This window comes from Schistocerca americana, chromosome 7 (assembly GCF_021461395.2).
Source record: "Schistocerca americana isolate TAMUIC-IGC-003095 chromosome 7, iqSchAmer2.1, whole genome shotgun sequence".
Classification (NCBI taxonomy): domain Eukaryota; kingdom Metazoa; phylum Arthropoda; class Insecta; order Orthoptera; family Acrididae; genus Schistocerca; species Schistocerca americana.
Genome location: NC_060125.1, coordinates 231845496 through 231864866, shown reverse-complemented (window position 1 = coordinate 231864866; position 19371 = coordinate 231845496). Strand labels below are relative to the sequence as shown.

The following is a 19371-nucleotide window of genomic DNA, read 5'->3' as shown; positions in this document are numbered from 1 at the left end:
GAAAGGAAAGTTAGGGTAGACGTCAATTGCGAGGAGCTAATAAGTGCCTAAAAAAGGTCCCACGAAGTCAGCATGATTGCGCTCCCAGGGCATCTCAAGCGAAGGCCACGGTCACAAAGATGACTTCGGGGCGGCGGCCTGTGACGCAAAAGGGCCTCAGGCAGCGACCATGTGTGCTATTTCAGAGTCGATGCCAGGCCAGTACACATGACGGCGCGCCAGAGATTTTGCACGAGAGACACCCCAGTGCCCTTGGTGAAGGAGGCGCAAGACCGAAGCATGCAAAGACGCAGGTACCACAACAGGCGGTGAAGCATTGTCGGTGGAAAGGAGGATAACACCATCCCTAGCCGCGAGGCGGTAGCGCAAAGCTTAGTAGTTCTGCAACGAGTCAGAAGTCTTAGCGGACGGGCGATCTGGCCAACCCTTCTGAATACAGCGTAAAGCCTGGGAAAGGGTAGGGTCAGACCCCGTAGCAGCCGCCAGCCGGTCCCTGGTGATGGGGAATCCGTCCACAACCCGCTGCTCAGCAACATCCAGGTGGAAACACAAAAGTTCGTCCCTATCAAATGCCAGATCAGGACCCATGGGAAGGCGAGACAGTGCATCAGAATTCGCATGTTGAGCCATCAGCCAGAAATGAATCTCATAATTGAAACGATACAAGTAAAGAGCCCAATGCTGGAGGCGGTGTGCAGCCTTGTTGGGAAGTGACGATGATGGATAAGACAAGGAAACAAGTGGTTTGTGATCCGTAACAAGATGAAATTTGGATCCATAGAGAAAAACACCAAACTTATGAAGAGCATAAATAATGGCCAAAGCTTCTTTTTCAATTTGAGAATACTTTTGTTGGGCATCTGTGAGCGTTTTGGAGGCATAAGCAATGGGTTGTTCAGAGCCATCAGAAAAACGGTATGCAAGGACTGCACCGACCCCATATTGAGAGGCGTCCGTGGCAAGAACAAGACGTTGGCCAGGTCGATAAGTAGCCAGGCACGGGGCCTGTTTCAACATAGTCTTCAATTTCTGGAAAGCCACATCGCATGACGCAGCCCAGTGAAAAGGCACATTTTTGTGCAACAGGCGATGCAACGCCTGAGCCACCAACGCAGCAGATGGTAAAAACTTGTGATAGTATGCTATTTTCCCCAAGAAGGCCTGCAGTTCCTTAACAGATGTAGGGCAAGGAAGGGCATCGATCGCAATGACAGTTTGCTGAAGCGGACGAATACCATCCCGAGAGAGTTGAAACCCCAAGTACGTGATAGATGCCTGAAAAAATTTTGATTTCTGAAGATTACACTTTAGACCGGCAGTCTGTAAGACATGAAAAAGTGTGTGGAGGTTCTGAAGATGTTCTTCAGTGGTGGAGCCAGTGACAACAATTTCGTCCATGTAATTTATACACCCAGGGACAGTGAGCAATAATTGTTCCAAAAATCGCTGAATGAGAGCAGGGGCACTGACAACCCCGAATGGCAATCGTTGGTACTGATAGAGGCCGAAAGGTGTGTTAAGGACCAGAAACTATCGGGAAGCAGTGTCGAGAGGAAGTTGATGATAAGCTTCTGTCAGGTCAATTTTATAAAAATACTGGCCTCCAGCAAGTTTAGTGAACAATTCTTCAGGTCGGGGCATAGGGTAAGTGTCGATGAGGCATTGCGCATTTACAGTGGCTTTAAAATCGCCATAGAGACGAATATCACCACTGGGCTTAGCAATGACAACAACAGGAGAGGACCACTCACTGGAAGTGACAGGTAGCAAGACCCCTGAAGTAGTGAGACGATCCAGCTCCCGCTTTACCCGATCATGAAGGGCCACAGGAATGGGCCGAGCCCGAAAAAACTTAGGCCGAGCGGTGGGTTTGAGCGTGATATGAGCTTCAAAGTCGTTTGCACGGCCTAACCCAGGATAAAAAAGGGGCGAAAATGTCATCGACAAGGAATCCAATTGAGCATAAGGAATAGCATCAGAGATGATATTGACAGAGTCATCTATGGAGAATCCAAAAACGCGAAAGGCATCGAAACCAAAAAGATTCTTTGCGTTACTCTGGTCGACCACAAATATGGGAACAGTGTGAATGATAGATTTGTAAGATACCTCAGCATTAAATTGTCCCAAGAGAGAAATCTTCTGTTTATTGTATGTCCGTAATTGCCGAGTGACAGGTGATAGGAGTGGAGAACCCAACTGAAGATACGTCTGAGAATTAATTATAGTGGCAGCAGAACCGGTATCCACCTGCATGCGAACATCCCGACCAAGGATTTGGACAGTGAGGAATAACTTCCCTGAAAGGGCAGAAGTGCAATTGACAGACAATACAGAAGCAGAATCAGCGTCACAGTCATGAATATCATGTATGCGGTCGGATTTGGAAACGGCAGACACATGACCCTTCTTTTTGCATTTGCAACACACGGCCCAACGTTGGGGACAATCCTCGCGTGAATGTTTCGTAAAACACCGCGGACATGAAGGAAGTTGCCGGGGGTTTTGCTGCAGTTTCTTAGAGGGTTTTTTATGGTTAGGCCGAGGCTGCGCGTGGGAGCATACTGCGGCCACGTCAGCCAGCGGGGACGCACCGCACGCGTCGTCAACAGCGCACGGTGGTTGTATTTCCCCGACGTCACCCCACGCCTCTATTTGCGCCCCAGCGGTGCGAGAAATTTCAAAAGACTGCACGATGGATAGGACTTCATCAACAGTTGGATTTGCCAACTGAAGGGCACGTTGCCGAACTTCTTTGTCGGGCGCCGACCGGATAATAGCATCCCGTACCATGGAATCAGCATAGGATTCTTTGTGAATGTCAGTAACAAACTGACACTTTCGACTGAGGCCGTGAAGTTCAGCAGCCCAAGCGCGATAGGATTGATGAGGTTGTTTTTGACAATGATAAAAGGCAACACGAGAGGCTACCACATGCGTTTGAGAGGCTACCACATGCGTTTGCTTTTGAAAATAGACAGACAGAAGTGAGCACATTTCAGCAAAGGACAAAGATGCAGGATCTTTCAAAGGAGCCAATTGCGACAACAACCGATACATTTGAGGTGAAATCCATGAAAGGAACAGGGACTTACATGTTTGTTCGTCCGTGACATGAACTGCCAAGAAGTGCTGTCGAAGACGTTTTTCGTAATCTGACCAGTCTTCCGCCGTCTCGTCGTAAGGAGGAAAAGGAGGTATAGACAACGACGAGAAACGCCCCGCATTTGGTGCCGCGACGAAATCACGAATCGCCGATGTTAGAAGCGTTTGCTGTTCAATGAGACCTTGCAATAGTTGCTCGACAGTAGCCATGGAAACCTGTGGGTCAACGATGAAAAGGAAAAATCCACTACCTCGTCGCCAGTTGTTATAACATCAAGTTGTATTGTATTGTATTGTATTTTTTATTGGTCCTGTTGTCTACATAGCAGCTTATGCATAAGACATTGGACAAGTCAAGTTATAAATATACAGGCTGAAAGTCATTACAAGGCATACATATTTAAGGTTACAATAATACACTTTACACGTAAGTATTTATATAACACATTTCATAAATTTAAATATTGTTCAATGGAGTAAAAGCAGTGATGCTGTAAATATGACTTTAGAGATTTTCCAAATGTACTTGGCTAATACTTTTAAAATGCTTACTTTCAAAGCCATGAACAGTCTTAGGCTATCATGCTCATCTTCAGATCTTATGAATTTTTTGAATGCCACAGTGATTGATTTCAAATATGTCTGCTGTTTTCACTGCAACAGCTTATACATTGTCCTGGAAAAGCATAGGGATCTGAACAAGACAAAAATAAATACAAGGAACATTAGCACGCTTTTACTATCAGAACAACGCAAAAAGTGGCACTAAACATTCAAATATTCTCTTGCTGTGAAGTAGCAGATGATATGCTGCTGACAAAAACATTAGCGCAATCAGAAATATTAGCAATCTGAAGATGGCCAAGATGGCCCAAAACTGGTTGTGGCATTGAAGTAAAGCACTTCCAAAGTGTTTGTGACTGGTTACATTATTCACCAATGAACATAATTCTAAATGGAAGAGATTTATCATCATGGATAGAAACATAAGTTATTCCGGCCACAGAGATCTGGCCAAGAATATTGTGAATGAATTGTTCGACTACAAAATTTGAGGGAATGGTATTCAAGCGTCTAGGAGAACATTCATCAATAAGCACCTGTTAACTTGCCTGTGATGTACACACTTTCAAGAATAACACACTGTGGAGAGTTCTGATGGAGCAGTTGCCAAAAGCAACATTTGAAATAATGCTGCCAAATGATTTGGAGCCTGTATTTCAATTCTGTCTATGGGCTATTTTGTAACATAGTCGCTGAGTCTGGTGCTCAACACGTGAACAGTTGGTATGAGTTTAAGTTGTTGTTATTGTAAACTATAAGATTGTTGAGTCAATAAAAAAATTAAATTTTCATTCCCAACCATTACTTCCTGTTTAAAATTCTCTACCGTCTGTAAAATATTGACCCCATATGTTTGGAAAATCCTGCACAGGACAATATCATAAGGATTAAGGAATACAAAATTGGCAATATAATTATTCTAAGTTACACAATATTTTATTAGCCTTCTAAAACTATGGTTCACTCATAGAAAATGAGACAACATGAAAAAAATATCATATGGCTAGGTAGTTGCAAGAGATAAACACACACAATAAAACATACTTAGCTTTTGAACCACAGATTCAAATTATGCTTCACTTTATCACCTTACCTTCATAAATCTTGCATATTGAATCTTTAACTCAAAAACTTACCACATAAAATATCTAATTTAATTTTCTTTTTTGTAGCTTCTCTTGTAAGGACATCCTTCAAAATTGATATGGTTGATATATTGTCAGACTTGAACTCTGCTCCTCCTTTCCTAAAACATGAAAGGAAACAGTGTTGCAGTTTACTGAAATAAATGGCCCCAAGCAAAATTTTAGCAGCATTTTGAGTTGCTTAATTTGTGATTTTTGACTGGAAACTTCCCTCAATACAGAAGATGTCTATGTAAAACCACTTGTACAATGAAGGCAAAACTCCATTTTCAGTTCAGTAGTGCATGCTTTGTCTTCAATAATGAGCAGGGTATATTAGCTTCTGTTCATTGTTCGGTCTGTCAACATCCATCCTGAAAGGGTCATTTGATGCTCAGACATGCGTTACATTGTCACTTAATGGCAACAAGGGGTGATCAGTACCTTAAATCGCCCACTGGATTAGAGAACACCAAGGCGATGTCATTTAAATGCTATCATGAGGGACAAAACACTGAAGATCTGCCTTGTAACATCTGTGAGGTGGACCAGTGTACACTGTCTATCGAGACTGTCAGAATCTTACTTCCCACAGTCAGTGACACAGTGTCTTAGAAAATGCTCTCAGATGCTGATAATTCCCTGACATGTTGATGTGTTTTGTGTAAAAATCAATGTAAGAATTCACCTAAATACTCTATCATTAAATAACTAACTAAACATCATTTTGGTTAAAAAGCTGACATTTATGTAATGTTTCCAGTTTCACACAATCACTATTATTTCATTTGTTGGATGCCACTATTGTAATTTTTTATACTGTCTGAGTTAATGAGAAGATTAATGTGGAATGTATGTAAAGTGCGAATTGCTGAAAATGTTGAGTGAGTGAGAGAATCAAGATTGTGCAACCTTACTGCTAGTCACATACATGGGGGAATATGATGAGTGCAAAGCAGCCAGCTTTCAGTGCTTTAGTGACATGATGTTTACTTCGTTTCTTCAAACAAGTAAAGATGCAGTAATTTTTTGCAGACTTTTTGAAATTTATTAATTTGAGTTTTTGTTAGATTGATTTTGGGACTGTGACTGGTCAAAAGTGGAGATTACCAGGTCATATGAGTAAAAATAGGAAGCCTACAATTTTATCTTACAAATTACAGACGAGATGTGCATCTTCATATTCTTGTGATGCAATGACTGATCCATTAAAATATTGGGCATTCAACAGAAGCAACCCTATTTTTTTCTGATATTTTAGCTGTATACCTTCAACCGCCTTTAGACTGAGCCGGTGCATTAAAGCTGCAGCACTTGCTCTGTCCTTTTAAACCCATGAACCAACCACTGTGCATGGGGCCACAGATACACAAGCACCAGGGACGTTGATTGATGGCAACGAAGTATGCATAAATTGCATCTGTGACTATGCAATTAATCCATGCTGGGATACTGATGAATCATTGTGAGCCGCACTATAATGACTTATAAAGTTTATTAAAAGAAAAGCAAGATTCCATGATTTTTCCAGGCTGATACCATTATCATTATTGTTTAAATTCTTCATTAAATGAATTTCAACTGTTTCTTTCAAAAAGATGAAGTCAACACCACAATTTTGACATTTTCATATTGAGAGACAAGTGCTAGTGCCATGTGCTGCCACAGCCGGTTTATTGAGCTGCAAGAGGTGGTGTAACTACCGTGTTTCATGCATCTTTCATGGACTGTACAAGTTGCCTGCCTGACGTACGAAAAGCCATACTTGCAGGGATCTTGTAAACCACCACATTGCAGAGCATCAAGTCATCTTTTACAGAATCCAAAAGTGCTGATTTTTTCAGTGGAGGGTGATAAATCACTTTAAGTGACAGTCTTTAAGTGACAGTCTGTCCTAAATTGGATGACATACTTCCTACATATGGTAGAAGAACTGTGGATTTAAATCCTTCTCTGTCTTCTTTCAAGAACGTCTAAATTAGTTACATTCATTGTGCCTTGTGTATCTGTTGTGGAGAACATCCATTTGCTTCAAAAACTCCCTTTAAAAGCTAATCTTGAAGACTACTCCCTTCACCAATGCTATAAGCTCTAAGAACCACAGTTCCAAGAACATTTATCATCTGAGAAGGCTATCTGTATGTAAATGTTAAGTCCATATGAGGAGTCACCTTTCAATAAACTGTGTATCCTAAAGTACCATCATCTTTGTGATGAACCAGAACTTCCAAAAATAAATGGCATCCCTCTTTTTAAATTTCCACTGTAAACTAAATTTTTAAATGGATGGTATTCAGATGGTTTAATAATTCTCATAATATAACCTCACCATGGTGCCTTACTACAAACACATTGTCACCGTATCTCCAAAATATTGAGGTTTTCAAACTAGCAACACCTTTCCTCGAAGTCCTCCATGAACAAAGTGACCACCAAGGGTAACAAGATACTATCTACGGCTACAATGTCAGTCTGTTTAAAATTTTTTTATGTTAAATAAAAAGTTGCTGTCAAAACATTTTTAAACAAAGTTAAATAAAAAACTCTTTATCAAACCATTTGCCAATAACAGGTAAGGATACTAAAAAGGGAACCTCGGTGAATGACACCATGTCAAAGCTGATTAATGAATCAAAACTGTTCAGTCATGGTGATTTGAGTTTACCAATGGAGTCCACAGAACTGCCATGTTATGAGTGAATTTTCTCACAAGAGGTCTTATGTAACACTAAGTGTTTGGCACAGTTGTAATTTGCAGAGCCAGTGTTAAACACCACTGCTCCCATGATAACAGCTTAATTAGGAATTTTAGGGTAGTCCATAATGCTTTGGAGTAACTGTACCACTTGGTTTCAATCTTCACACAGCCAAAACTTCATTGGGAAACTTAAATCACTGATTCTGAACAGTTCTGATTGAAAGAGGCTAAGATGGCAACAAGTGAAGCTGTATGTGATGATAAAGTGAACAAAAGTTACAGTGAAGTGGTGAAAAAGCGACCTTGTAGTGATTGCAACGGAGAAATTACGAAGTTAAAAGAGTGCATATTAAGTCTACAGTTCACAATGGATGCATTAAGACGTGAAATTTCCCGCCTAACAAATGAAAATTCTGTGCTGCAAAAGCCACAGACAATGCGTGTTCCTGTATCTCAGACAAGTAAACCTAAATTGCAAGACTGGAAACAAGTAAGTGCTGAAAAATCAAAAAAGGGTTGGTTGTTGTTGTTGGATGTTTAAGGGGGACTAAACAGCGAAGGTCATCAGTCCCTCAAAAAAGGGTATCAATTGTAGCAAGTGAACAAAATATTGTTGATAAAAATAGGTATAGTGTACTCTCAGCAAGTGCTCACAGTAAATCTACAGAACTTGATAAAGAACATAGTAAATGCAAACTTGAAAGAAACACTGTGAAAAGTACGAAAGTAAGATACAATACGAGAGCCTCAGTTAAAAATTGTAAGGAACCTTTGAAAATTGCTGAAACGAAGTGTAATGAACTCCCAAAAACAAATGGAATAACGTCAATTAATAATGAAAATGGATACAGTTCACAGTGTGAACATAAATATTGCAATGAAGTTAGTGACTCCTGCAACGAACTGTATAATTCTTGTAGTATGAAACAAACTCTGAAGTGCAATGTGCTTTTACTCTCAGATAGTCATGGAAGAAATCTCGCGGAAATCCTAAATGACACGAGCAATCATCTTCAAGTGAGTAGTGTTGTGAAACCCGGTGCAAAAACAAAAAACGTTATAGAAGACGCCGACCTAAAAGGAAAAATGCTGCGTAGCAATGACTTTATATTTTGTGTAAGTGGTGCAAATGACGTGGGAAGAAATGAAGCTGATATCTGCATTGAAGCCCTGAAGAACTTCCTTGAAGAAAATAAGCAGAAAAATACAATGGTCGCTACTGTTCCGCATCAGCACAATCTGATCTACAACTCGTGCATAAACGAGGAAATACGAAAAACGAATATTAGAATTAAGGCACTATGTTCAAACTATGGAAATTGTTCTATTCTAAATTAGGAAAGTTGGATAGGTCAACACACATCCCATGGATTGCACATAAATTATGCAGGTAAACACTATTTGTGTGAAAAATTAAATTTAATCATAAAAGAAAGAATCGAACTGAAAAACTTAATATATAAAAACAGTTTGTTCACAACTGAAAGAAGTCCGACAGAAACTTTTTTAGACTAACTCAGCCTTCACCATACATACATGAAGGCGAAGTACTTGACAACATCGCAACAGTAAAATCAAAATAATACCGCAAACTGTCCAATATATTACCAATAAAATTGAAAAAACGGAAGAATTTCTAAGTGTTAGTAGCCCTCATATTTATCTTGTAAATGCACTAGGGTGCAAAACTGAAGAATTATGCAGCATTAATTTAAGTAATTATAAAATTGTCAGTGTCTATTGTAGGGAACAACATAAAGGTGGTGGTGCTGGTATGTATGTCAAAAATAATGTCCAGTGTGAAAAAATTGATTGGATGGATAAACTTGCATGTGAGATGGTCTTTGAAATAGCTGCCATAAGAATAAAGCTCAGATATAGCAGTTTAATAATAGCTAGCCTGTACAGATCCCCTAACAGTAACATGGAAGAATTCTTTTGCCATTTAGAGGAACTTATTGATAAACTCTCACCTCATAAAAAACAGACTATAATAGTAGGGGGATGTGAACATTGACTCCTTAACTAATAGTGTAAGTTACCTTAGATATATTGATATTTTACAGTCCTATAATTACAGTCCACAGCTCGTGGTCGTGCGGTAGCGTTCTCGCTTCCCACGCCCGGGTTCCCGGGTTCGATTCCAGGCGGGGTTAGGGATTTTCTCTGCCTCGTGATGACTGGGTGTTGTGTGAAGTCCTTAGGTTAGTTAGGTTTAAGTAGTTCTAAGTTCTAGGGGACTGATGACCATAGATGTTAAGTCCCATAGTGCTCAGAGCCATTTTTGAACCTATAATTACAACCACGTGAATTCAACACCAACAAGAATTACAGGTGACTCTCAGACATGTATTGACCATGTTATTACAAACTTAAGTAAGGAGGACCTTGTAGTTGGAATTGTTGAGAACCACATTTCGGATCATAGTGCATTAGTCCTAGAGCTTCACACTGACAAAGAAATAGTATCTCATAAGGAACAATTTACTTATAAAAAAAGCTTGACTATCATGCATTAAAGGAAAAACTGGCACACATAAACTGGTATCAGGTAAGCCTATATGCAACAGAAGACATTAATGAAAAGTGAGAAATATTTTATACAACATTAACCCATTGTCTAAATCAACTATGCCCAAGGGTCAAAATACTAAAGAAAACTGACAGTTCCAGGAATCTTAAACTCCCCCCTAATGTGATGAAATTAAAGAATGACATGAATGACCTATATTTCTTTTTAAAGACACCAAACTGCAGTACTTGCAGTCAAAATACAAAGCCTGTAGAAAAACCTATAGGGAAGCACTTGAGACATTAAAGGCACAGAAGTATGCAGAACAGATGAGTCAATCCTGCAATGTCAGCAAAACAGCGTGGAATATAGTAAAGAAGGAAAGTGGGGGGAATGACAAGGCATTGTGTAACAACATAATAATAAGGGGCAATGAAAAATTGGTTAGTGACCCAAAAGAAGTATGCAAGAGATTCATAGATCAATTTAGTAAGATGAGTAAGGAGGATGCGATCAACCCACCACAGGTGCTAAATCCCAGTAATGTCAGTAATTCGTTCTTCCTGAGATGTGTTACAGAACAGGAAATCCTGAAAACCATTTCCAACTTAAAAGCAAGTACATCCAGTGTCTGGAATGACATCTCAGCCAAATACAGTAATGAGTTAATAAAGCCACTGCAACATTTAGTAAACAGGTCTTTCAGACAGGGGTCATTTCCTGACTTGTTAAAAGTCACTGAAATAAGACCAGTGCATAAAAAGGGAAAAACTACTGATGTACAAAATTATAGGCCTATTTCATTGACATCAGAACTTCATAAGTTGTTGGAAAGGCTATTTCTTGATCAAATGGAACAATTTTTCTCTAAGTACAATATATTAAAAAGTTCTCAACACGGCTTCAGGAAGGGCAAGTCTACAACAACAGCCATAGCCACATTTATTCAAGCACTATTGAATAAACTTGATGATGGAAACAAAGTTATTGGCAACTTTCTAGACCTATATAAGGCTTTTGATACTGTAAATCACTCCATTCTTCTACATAAGTTAGAAACTTATGGGGTGAGAGGAGTGGCATTAGATTTGTTAAGATCATATCTTGCTGACAGGAGACAATGTGTTAAGTTGTATCATACAAACGGAGGACTTATACAAACAGTAAAATCATCTTATAAAATTCTTAACTGTGGAGTCCCTCAGGGAAGTATTATTGGGCCTTTTCTGTTCATTGTGTACATCAATGATATAATAATTCCAAAAAATGCAGACCTTGTGAATTATGCTGGCGACACCTCCTTCATAAGCTGGGGCCCTACAAAACAGGTAGCAGTGCAAAACATCAAGAACACTAGCCTCATCACAGAATATATGAATAAAAATAAATTGGCATTAAATAAGGAAAAGACAATTCTAATGGAATTTATGCTAAATTGCAAATCAAGACAAGTGGATACTGAGCCAGAGTTATCAATTGAAACAATTGATAAACATAAATTCCTGGTTATTATAGTTGATGAACATCTTATATGGAAGGAGCACATCAGCTACATGTGTAAAAAAATCTTGTGTAATACCTACCTGCTAAAACGCCTTTCTAGCATAATAGCGCCACCAGTCTTAAGACAAATCTATTTTGGTATTATACACTCCCACCTACAATATGGTATTGAGATTTGGGGTGGGGCACCAACGGTATACATGGATAGGGCTTTTGGAGCCCAGAAGAGAGCAATTAGGATAATAGCGAATATTAGTAAATGTCAATCCTGTAGAGAATGCTTCATTAAGTATAATATACTAACAGTGTATTCATTATATGTTCTAAGGACTATACTGTTTGTAAAAGAAAATATGGAGCACAGTATAATAAATACTGATATCCATATTCATAATACAAGGAAGAAAGAGGATTACCACATAAAATTCAGAAATAAAAAAGCAGCTGATCATAATCCATTTTCTGCTGGAAGATTTTTTTACAACAGACTGCCAAATACCATAAAAATGTTAAAGGGAAACATATTTAAAATAAAATTAAAGCAGCTGTTAGTTGCTAAATGTTTGTACTCCATCAAGGATTTTTAATGTTGTACGTACTTTATTTCTACTACTAAACTATTATTATTGTTCATGTATGTACTGACTGACTATGACCACGACTGTAAAAGTTATTATGGACAAATAAACCATTATTATTATTATTATTATTATTATTATTATTATTATTAGTCAGCTTTAATGTGCTTTCCTTATTCACCAAGGTTACCCTTTTAGAATCTTTATCTATGACTGACAAAAATATTATTAAAGAGACTTCTGCTTTGTTCAAACATTTTCTTATTACTTAATAACAAATTTTTTGTACAAACTAATGATGTCACTGTGCATTACATTTGGTGGCTAGTTTGTTTATGGAGGACTGTGAAGAAAAGGCAATCAAATCTGCTAGTTTGAAGCCCACAATATTTTGGAGATATGATGATGAAACATTTGTAGCATGGCCCCATGGTGAGGATACTGTGCAGGAATCTTTAAACCACCTACATTCCATAATGTTAATCAACAGAGAGGGATGTCTGCAATTTTTAGATGTTTCGGTTCGTCGGAAAGATGATGGCACTTTGCAACTCTCAGTTCATCAGAAGACGACTCATATGGACTTACACTTACATGCAAAGACGTCACACAACCTTCCCGGATGATGAGTCTTTGCAGAAGTTTGGTTCTCAGAGCACATAGCATTATTGATGAGAGCAGTCTGCAGGAGGAGCTTTTACATTTAAGGGGAATTCGTGAAGCAAATGTGTATTGTCCACAACAGATACATAAGACAATATGAATAAAAAGTAATTTGGACACAAATAAAGAGGAAGAGGACAGAAAGATTTAAATCCATGACTTTCCTATTATATGTGGAAAGCCTGACATAAAAAATAGATTGGATCCTTGCCAAGTGTAAAGTCCAGGTGACTTTTCGTCGTCCACTGAAAACAGCAGCACTTTTGGGTCCCATCAAAGATGGTTTGATGCTCTGCAGCATGGGGATTCTCAATATCCCCTGTAAGTGTGGCCTTTCTAACACTGGGCAGATGACTCATATAGTCCATGAAAGACGCCTGGAATACTGTAGGTACAACTGGCTCTAACAGCCCAATAAATATTGTTACACATTAGATATTCAGCCAAAGCCTTCACCAGAAAAGAAAAACATACATGTACTCACCCACGCAAGTTCCTCACTGATTTCTCTGGCTGCCCAGGCCAGACTGAAACTGAAAAGCATCAAATGGGACCATGGAGTAGAAAGGAGAGAAGCAGAGAAGGGGAAAAGATCAGTGAGTGCATTGGCAAACAGCAGTGCTGTGCACTATGTGGACGAGGGGATGTGAGTCGGGAGGTGGTGATACGACAGAGGGGGCAGCAACTGTTGGGTAGAAGGTGTGGTGGCAGTAGGTTACTGTATGTTGAGGCCAGGATGATTTTAGGAGTGGAGAATGCGTTGTAAGGATAACTCTCATCTGCACAGTTCAGATGAGCTAGTGATGGAGGGGAGGATCAGGTGGCTGGGATTGTGAAGCAACCATTGAAATCAACCATGTTATCTTCGATTGCATATTGTCCAACATGGTTGTTCACTTTGCTCTTGGCCACAGTTTGGCAGTGGCCATTCATCCTAGTGGATAGCTGGTTGGTAGTCGTACCAATAGAGCAATGATTGCAGCACACCTGGTACATGACATGGCTGCTTTCATTGGTCGCCCGCACCCTGATGGGGTAGGATAAACCTGTGACAGAACCAGAATAGGAAGTGCTGGGTGGATGGATTGGGCTGGTCTTGCACCTGGGTGTTCCACAGGGATATGATCCTTGTGGCAAGGGACTGAGATTGGGAGTGGCATTGGAATGGACTAGGATGTTATGGAAGTCGGGTGGCTGTTGGAACACCACTTTAGGAGGGGTGGGAAGGACCTTGGGTTCGATGTCCCTCATATTAGGGCATGATAATAGATAATCAAAACCCTGTTGAACGATGTGGTTCAGTTGTTCCATTCCAGGGTGATAATGGGTGACAAGGAGTTGCTCCTTTGTAGCTGGTTCCTGGGGGTGGTGGGAGGTTTTGGGGCGTGTGGGGATATGGCACGGAAATCTGTTTGCAGACTAGGTCTGGAGGTAGTTCCTGTGAGAAAGCCTTTGCAAGACCTTCAGCATACTGGGAAAGGTAGCTGCTATCACTGTAGATAAGCCATCCCTGGGTGCATATGCTTTATGGGAGGAATTTTTTGGTGTGGAAGGGATAGCAACTGTTTAAGTGCTGGTACTGTTGGTGGTTTATGGGTTTAATGTGGACTGAAGTGTAGATGAAGCCTTCTAAGAGAAGGAGGTCATGTGCAAGAATATAGCACGCTGGGTTGAGAGGGACCACGTGAAGTGCATGCAAAAGAGTGTCTAGGTTGTGAAAGAATGAGGACAGGATGTCCTGGCCCCGAGTTCACATCTCGAAGATATCTTCAATGAACTTGAACCAAATCAGAGGTTTGGGGTTCTGGGAGGCTAGCAAGGTTTTCTCTAGATAACCCATAAATAGGTTGACATAGGAGGGTGTCATGTAGGTGCCATGGCTGTGGTTCAGATTTTTTTGTATACTTTTCATTCATCCCTTCAAAGGAGAAGTAGTTGTATGTTAGGTAAGGCATGTGAGGAATGAGGTAGTGGGTTTGGAGTCTGAAGGACAGTGGGAGAGGAAGTGTTCAATAGTGGCAAGACCATGGGTGACAGGGATGTTGGTGTTTGGGAAAGTTGCATCAACAGTGATGAGTAGGGCTCCAGGAGGTAAAGGGGATAGTCAGTGAAGGACGTGGTTTGTATCTTTGATGTGGGAGGCTAGACTACGGGCAATAGGTTGGAGGTATTGATCAAAGATGGCTGAAATTCTTTCAATGAGAGCACAATAACGAGCTATAATAGGGTGCCCAGGATTGTTGGGTTTGTGGATTTTGAGGAGCATGTAGAAGATGAGTAAGCGGGGAGTAAGCAGGGTGTGATAGGGGTGAGGAGGGACATGGATTCAGGGGAAAGATTATGGGAAGGGCCAAGGCTATATGCAGGGATTGGAGGCTATGCCGGACTTCCCGGATGGGATCACTCTTGCAGAGTTTATAGGTGAAGGAGTCAGACAACTGGCATGGCCTTCAACCAGGTTGTCGCTGCAGTTCATGAAAACTGTGATGGAACCTTTGTTTTGAGTCTGTGTATAGCTGTCCTCACTTCTGCTGATAGGTTGGCACTCCCAGGAATGGACCTAGGGAACGATGATGAGGCCATCTTGGTTGTAAGGAATTCCTGCTAGGTTACCATGGGTTGGTTAGGTTGAAAAGGGGGGGGGGGGATAATGGTTGGATGGTGGTATGAACTGGGAAAGTCGGGTTAATAGGTTGAGATTAGGTTGGCTTTAGTTGGAGGAATTGGTGGCAGTGAAGAGTTTCCACTGAACTGATTAGGAGAAGGGCTGTAGGTCCTTGACAATTCCAACATAGTTAAATTTGGATTTATGGCTGAAAATGAAGCCTTTCGGTAGGATTGATACTTCTGGGGAGGCTGAGGATTTTGGGGAAAGGTTAACAACAGTATTCCGAGATTGTTTCAGCTCTGCGGTTAGTGGAGTGTTGGAAAGGAGCTTTGGGTGGATGGAGCAAGTTTAAAAGGTCAGCTAGGCATGGTCTGTGTGCTATGAGTGGTTGACGAGGAGTAACACTGTGGGTAGGATAGGGGTTGGACAGTGGTAGCTCAAGGCAGCAGTAGGATGTCAGCAGGCTGGATAACTTACACAGGTGGTGTCTGGAGTGCTCTTCCAGGTGCTGGAGTGTAAGGGACTCACTTCAGAGGTGTGAGGTATGTAAAAGGGATTGCACAGTAGCAGTATCTTGTGGAGGGAGCAGAGGTGGCTCTCAACCTAGCTTCCTGGGCACTCACCTCCTACTCTGTGTGGGTTCCATCCACACCTCTGTCCACATTAAACCCACCAACCACCAACAGTACCACATTTTGGCAGCTGCCATCCCTGCACACCAAAAATCCTTCCTATACAGCATAGCCACCCAGGTATGGCATATCTGCAATGACAATAACACCCTTGCCCAGTAGGCTGAAAATCTCACTCACGCCTTCTCACAAAGACACTATCCCCCAAATCTAGTCTGCAAACAGATTTCCCATGCCATATCCCCTATACATCCCAAATCGTCTCACTACCCAAAAGAACCAGTACCACTCCACACTGGAACAATTGAACCACATCCTTTGCCTGGGCTATTACCTACCATCATGCCCTGATATGAGGGATATCCTACACAAGGTCCTTCCCACCCCTCCTAAAGCAGTTTTCCGTCATCCACCCAACCTCCATAACATCCTAGTCCATCCCTATGCCACTCCCAATCCCAACCCCTTGCCACAAGGATCATAACCCTCTGGAAAAACCCAGAGGAGCAAGACCTGCCCAATCTACCCACCCAGCACTTCCTATTCCAAACCTGTCACAGTCATGTCCTACCCCATCAAAGGCTGGGCCACCAATGAAAGCAACCACATCGTGTACCACTTCTGCTACAATCATTGCTCAGCTTTTTATATTATATAAATACCAACCAGCTGTCCACCAGGATGAAAGGCCACCACCAAACTGTGGCCAACAGCAAAGTGGATCACTCTGTTGCACAACATGCTGCTGAACATAACACGCTTGATTTAAATGGCTGCTTTACAACCTGGGTCATCTGGAATCTCCCCTCCATCACCAGCTTTACTGATCTGCACAAATGGCAGTTACCCTTAAATACATTCTCCACTCCATAAATCATCCCAGCCTCAACCTGCAATAACCTAATGTCCCCAGAACCTCCACCCAACATTTTCCGGGCCTCTGTCCTATCACCTCCTCAAAAATCATGTCTCTTCACCCTCACAGTTCACTGTTTTCTGCCAATGTGCTCAGTGGTCTCTCCCCCTTCTCTGCTCCTCTCTTTTCTGCTCCCATTCAGTTTATTCCAAGCTCTTTTTAATGTGATTGTCTATGCTCCCACCGCCATGTAAGAGCAGTCTCTAAAAACTTAGTTTTTGGTGATGAGCCATAATGCCTTCTTCATTTCCACCTTCTATCAAAAGCTTCCTCAACAGTTGTCTTCTGTTATGTCCCTTTACAGTTTCAACAACTGGTTGACCACAGGCTGCAACAATTCATTATGATCAACAGGAAGTACAGTGTTTTGAAATGCCCATCTTCTGTATGAAGTTGGCTTTCTGTGGGGTGGATGGGTGCACCATAAAAAATCAACATCGCCTTAACTCTGCCTTCTTTCCCCATAGCCTTTTGGTATTTATTAACTTAAGACATTAATGGCAAGAAAAGTGTTTCTAAAGAAGAGAAATTTGTTAACATCGAGTATAGATTTAAGTGTCAGGAAGTCCTTTCTGAAAGTATTTGTATGGAGTGTAGCCATATATGGAAGGGAAACATGGACAATAAACAAGAAGAGAATATAAGCTTTTGAAATGTGGTGCTACAGAAGAATGCTGAAGATTAGATGGGTAGATCACGTAACTAATGAGGTGGTACTGAATAGAATTGGGGAGAAGAGATATTTGTGGCGCAACCTGACTAAAAGAAGAGGGTAGGGCACATTCTGAGGCATCAAGGGATCACCAATTTAGCCCTGGAGGGAAGTGTGGGGGATAAAAATCGTAGAGGGAGACCAAGGGATGAATACAGTATGCAGAATCAGAGAGATGGAGGTTGCGGTAGTTACTCGGAGATGAAGAGACTTGCACAGGAGAGGGTAGGATGGAGAGCTGCATCAAACCAGTCTTTAGATTGAATACCACAACAACAATATAGTGAAACCCACAGCAGTTCTCATTTCACCAACTATCAATAACCCTTCAAAAATTACATTACTCCACTGAAAAAAAAAAAAAAAAAAAAAAAATCTGTAACTATTTACATATCATGGTAGATAAGGAAGTTTCACATATTAACCATGTGGAAAAATACTCTCCTCTTTGCATGCTATCATTTGCCACAATTTCGTTTTGCCATCTCGAACTGTTTGTTTTTATCTTCTGTGCGCACAATCATGACTGAATGCACTATATGCAAGACTGGAGAAAAATAGCAATCTCCTCTCAAGTTTTAAGAATAATTCATTGTGATAGCTACATTTCATATGCAGAAATGTATGACCTAAGATGCTTCAAATGCAAACTCATAGTGACCTACATTTTTCATTACAAACTATTTGTATTTTGTGTAATGTGTCATTTAATCTCAAAATATCATAATAACTTTGATTATTAACGAAATGATGGGCACTTCACCATGAAGCTGACAAGTGAGGATGTGAGAGAATCAATCTTTTATATTGAATAGTTTCTTGAAAATCGTTTGATAAACACCACAGATCAGCTGGCTTACTTGTGCTGTCTTTCACGTAGTCTAGCTAGCCTGCTACGTGCCACACTTAATATTTCACCATGTGAGGGATTTAGAATGCGAGCTTGCTGTCCTGACTTCCTGTTAGTAAATAGTCAAGTGTGTCAGTTAGTAAACACTGTGTGTAAGAAGAAGCATACAAGAATAAGAATGAAACACATCACTTGCAAGCAACCCTTCGAGCGTGAAGTAACAAGTTCAATCTTTAGTAAGGCTCATTTGAAAGTGTTGTGTTAACAATTACGGCACGAAGAATATTAGCTGCTAATGACTCACCATGTTCATCAGGAGAGCAAGAGAAAATGAGTGAGCAGGAGGTGCAGAGATCAAAATTCTCTGGGATGTATGTATTACACTTCACAAAATCATCAACATTCAAGAAATGTCGAAAACAAACAATTAACTTGCACCATGAATACCAAATGAGAAATGGCATGCCACAATGATCGTAAATGTTTGCACCATCAATATCAGGTGTGAAGTCCGTGGGAGTTACAAATATGCAGAATGTACAGCTAGGTATCCAGTCTTAAAGAATGCAAAGAGAATCATATTGGTGTAACGGGGTTATGAGAACTGATGGAATGTGATGGCATGCAACCGAATGAGAAACAGTCTGTTGTGGAGCTTATTGTAAAACCGGTTATCCTTTGTGGGGCAACTGCAGATAGTGCATAATATGTTTTATAGGCACAGAAAAAACAAATATCCAGAGGCTGAATTTGTCCAGTGGTTCCAGGTGGTATGAAGTGCAATGTCACACACTTTTTAGGAGGGATAGTTTGGTCTAAGGAGTATGGTTTCTTATATGCAGACAAGGAATCAAGCAAAAGTAGTTTATTTTGACTAGTTATTAGCCAAAAACAATGCTCATACCA

At 40.7% G+C, this 19371-nt stretch overlaps 1 protein-coding gene across 2 annotated transcripts in view; it reads right to left on the bottom strand.

Moving 5' to 3' along the window:
- Positions 1-19371, bottom strand: part of LOC124622061 (Bardet-Biedl syndrome 7 protein homolog) — a 148118-nt gene that overhangs the window by 13714 nt on the left and 115033 nt on the right. For both annotated transcript variants that reach the window (XM_047147634.1, XM_047147635.1), the window contains one exon: positions 4806-4915. In XM_047147634.1, coding sequence (XP_047003590.1) covers positions 4806-4915 — 110 coding nt within the window. The remainder of the gene's footprint in view (positions 1-4805; positions 4916-19371) is intronic.